The 4,021-nt window shown below is 47.3% G+C and overlaps 2 protein-coding genes across 4 annotated transcripts in view; one reads left to right on the forward strand and one right to left on the reverse strand.

Annotated features, from left to right (window-relative positions):
* Positions 1-4,021, forward strand: part of LOC113048471 (B-cell receptor CD22-like) — a 1,131,192-nt gene that overhangs the window by 1,051,171 nt on the left and 76,000 nt on the right. The window lies entirely within an intron of this gene.
* LOC113048569 (transmembrane protein 60-like) lies at positions 595-1,945 on the reverse strand. Its single transcript, XM_026210447.1, has 2 exons — positions 1,230-1,945; positions 595-1,128 (listed from the first exon to the last, which is right to left on the reverse strand). Exon 2 carries the CDS (start codon positions 1,084-1,086, stop codon positions 709-711), a length of 378 nt encoding a protein of 125 aa, XP_026066232.1. The 5' UTR covers positions 1,087-1,128; positions 1,230-1,945; the 3' UTR covers positions 595-708.

Raw genomic sequence — 4,021 nt, forward strand, 5'->3', positions numbered from 1 at the left:
GCGAGGAGGGTAAGGGTTCTTTCTGTTCTCTTTTCTGTGTAAAGCAGCTGTGGAACAGTGCGTCTGATGCTGCCATCTAGTGATCACTGTCTGAACTGCAAGTGTTTCAGAGCAGCTCCCAGATACATACAGCAACGTTAGTTTCTTTCACCTTTCATTTTAATGTATCTATTGTGAATAAATGGTCATGAAATATGTGCTATTTGTCACATTGCAGCACTTTTGAATTATTAACAATCAGATAAATTGACCATAATCTGTGTTTATTCACCAGGTCATATTGAAGATCAGGTCATGGCTGTATCAAGAGTTTGGAGATATTATGACCTTCGTAATGTGCTGTGATTGTTTGGCCGTATCTTGTTAACAGTTACAGACTCCACTCCACATTCATCACTGCAGTGACTTTATTCTGAACAGAGTTTCACTGTATTCCTCTTCATCACGTAATGAACGTCTACATGAGAAAAACTACAAGTCCATTACAGCATCAGCACATGGAAATATATTTACAAATCAGAACACACAAATAAAACCAGATATTACCAAACTTGAAATGTACAAAATTAATTTGAGACAAACTTCTCTTTAAAAAAAGAACAGAAACACCAGAATGTTTGATCTCTGTAGAAACATTTCTGTTCACGTACAGATGTTAGAGATCATTCCGTGAGTGTGTGTGTGTGTGTGTGTGTGTGTGTGTGTGTGTCAGTCTGAGCGCTGGGGCAGGATGTTGTATCCCAGCTGGATCAGGGCTCCGGTCAGCAGTGTCCAGAGGGGCACACAGATGATCAGCAGTCGTAGGTTGGTCAGCTGCTCCAGCCGCGCACACAGAGTCACACAGAAGCCCACCTTCATCATCAGAGCCAGCAGATACCAGAGCTTCAGCCGCGGGTCGTAACCCGCCCGACAGCGGCCCGCCACCTTCACACCCAGCATCAGCAGCAGGATGCTGTCAAACACCCAGACGGGCAGGAAGACCAGGAACCAGCTCCACTTGACCTTTCCGTCCAGCTTCAGCACCAGCAGGATGAGGAAGAGGAGCGAGAAGATCCAGGTCAGCAGAACCCTCTGAGCCAGAGACATCTGGACACTGACCACAACCAGCTCCGAGAAATCAGTCAGCAGCTGTGAACACCACCATCACCACCATCATCATCATCATCATCAACAACAACACTGAGGATCTTCATCCCGCGAGCATCGGTAACGCGCGTGACGTCACTCACCGCACAGTCCCGTCGAAGTCTGCAGGATCATCCGTTGACTCTCATTTGAACCGTAATGAAACCATCTTCATCGGAATCATAATGGAGTGACTCGTTCTTTGGCTTTGTTAGGATGCGCGGTGCTGTCTGCAGCTGTCAATCACACAGCGATTCTGTTTCCGGGTTCAGCAGCTCGTCCCGGATGTGTGGAATATTGGCGTCCATAGAAACACCGATCAGCTGACCATCGTTTCATGTGTTGTGTAACGGTTTTTCATCGGTTATTTCAGCTAGACAGACGTTAGCGTCAAACCGGCGGTCACGAATGGCTAAAGAACGCGGTTAGACGGGCTGAAGCGCTTCTGTCGCGTGACCTGCAGAGGGCGGCATTACGCGAGCGCTATTCATGAGGCGCGTTCACGCCTGCGCGCGACCAACGGCCAGGCTCGTACCCTGTACATCAGTCGTGTGTTTACCGCTCGCTCGCGCTGCTTTCACGCGGCTCGAGTCGTTAATATTCTTCGGTGAGTGTGAAGATCCACAGATCGAGTGAATTCAGCTGCGCGTTTATTCCGAGCGCGCCGGTAACCCGGATCTCACAGCGGCTCTACGGTGAACGGTTAGAGACAACGACACTGAAATCAGCAGCGATCTTCATCATCATCTTCACCGTCTCATCACGTCAAGCTTCCGTCTGTTAGTCGAGCAAGCGGTAAGAGAGGAGAGATCTGAACATGAACGATCACACACACATCACACACACTCTCAAACACACACAGACACACACAGTCACACTGTTACCTATAAAACACGTAGTAACACACTCGTGTCTCCACACACACACACACACACACACACACACACACACTTGTGTCATGATGTATCTGTTTGCTTAAATGTAAAGCTCTTTGACTCGATCAGTGTTTGACAGAAGATCACACACACACCTGGTGCAGATGAACACCCTAAAAACACCCAGCTGACAGACACCAGGAGAGTGTTATGTTAACCCTTTCAGCTGTAATGTGTGTGTAGAGTCACAGACGCTCCTCTGATCACATCTGATGTTCACAGCTCACAGAGAGAAACCTCAGGAAACATGCAGTTCTTCAGTCTGTGTGTGTGTGTTTGTGTGTGTGTGTGTGTGTGAGAGAGTCTGGGTTAGGAGTCTCTGTGTGTGTGTGTGTGTGTGTGTGTGTGTGTGTGTGTGTGTCTGGGTTAGGAGTCTGTGTGTGTGTGTGTTTGTGTGTGTGTGTGTGTGTGTGAGAAAGTCTGGGTTAGGAGTCTGTGTGTGTGTGTGTGTGTGTGTTTGTGTGTGTGTGTGTGAGAGAGTCTGGGTTAGGAGTCTGTGTGTGTGTGTGTGTGTCTGGGTTAGGAGTCTGTCTGTGTGTGTGTGTGTGTGTGTGTGTGTGTGTCTGGGTTAGGAGTCTGTGTTCGTGTGTGTGTGTCTGGGTTAGGAGCGTGTGTGTGTGTGTCTGGGTTAGGAGTCTGTGTTCGTGTGTGTGTGTCTGGGTTAGGAGCGTGTGTGTGTGTGTGTGTCTGGGTTGGGAGTCTGTCTGTGTGTGTGTGTGTGTGTCTGGGTTAGGAGTCTGTGTTCGTGTGTGTGTGTCTGGGTTAGGAGCGTGTGTGTGTGTGTGAGTCTGAGCTCAGTGATTCTGCACCTGTAAGTCTATATTACAACAGGATATTTTTAGATGTTTGTTCCACGAATAGCTTCACGTCTGTCCAGAGATCAGCGCTTCTCATCCTCACAGTGCTCTTCATCTCATCCGTGTGTGTGTGTGTGTGGGGTGGGGGGGATGAGGGTGAAGAGAGACAGAATAAAAGCAACCGTTTCCTCTTACAGACACACACAGGAAGATACGCTGCTTTATTTAGCCTGTGAAGAACTCTCACACACACAGACAGCTGTCCATCTCCTTCATGAAACATGCACAGCTCTGTGTTGGGTTACACATCGGTAGATGTGTGTGTGTGTGTGTGTGTGTGTGTGTGTTTCCTGCTGGTTGGTCTAGAGCAGTGTTTGATCTGTGTGTCCTGGAGTCGATCGGTCAGCACTGACAGTGTTCAGAACAAGTGTTTGATGATGTTTGTGTTGGTTGGCAGGAGACACAAATCTCATGTAAATGAAAGTGTTTAGTGAGAGCAGGACCGGTCTGTCCACCCTTGAGTGTGCACTAGTGAGGGCGTGTGTCACCGTCCCTTCAGGCTGATTCATGTTCCCCTTCTGCTGCTGTCTGCTTTCTGCTAAATTAACTGTTGAGGTGAACAGGTAAAAAAGATCATCTATGTGTGATGTGACGTCAGTCAGGTGTGTGTGTGTGTGTGTGTCACATTTAATGCAGCGACTGAGCCAACTCCCAGAAAGCTCAGCGTTCACTCCATGATGAGGTGTTTACAACACGAGAGAAAGAGAGAGACGCTTTTAGAAGTGCTTATTAATCTCTCTCTCTCTCACACACACACTCTCTCACACACACACACACACACGTTTGTTTTTGTGTAAAGTGTGTTCATCCCATAGGTGTAATGGTTTTTATAATGTAGAAACTGTATATTCTATCTCCCTTCACCAACCCTACACCTAACCCTAACCCTCACAGGAAACTTTGTGCATTTAAAAAAAAATAAAATACAATTTTGTAGTCTTTTAAGCCTTTTGAGTTGCAGGGACACAGGAAGTGTCCTCATAACCACCTTCTAACTATAATATATGGAGTGAAAACGGTATCAAATCGTCCCACAAACACACGAGAGATAGATCCACATGTGTGCACTCAGCAATCCAGGCAAAGCCAGGAGCATTCATTGTT

The sequence above is a fragment of the Carassius auratus genome, chromosome 29 (assembly GCF_003368295.1).
Source record: "Carassius auratus strain Wakin chromosome 29, ASM336829v1, whole genome shotgun sequence".
NCBI classification, from domain to species: domain Eukaryota; kingdom Metazoa; phylum Chordata; class Actinopteri; order Cypriniformes; family Cyprinidae; genus Carassius; species Carassius auratus.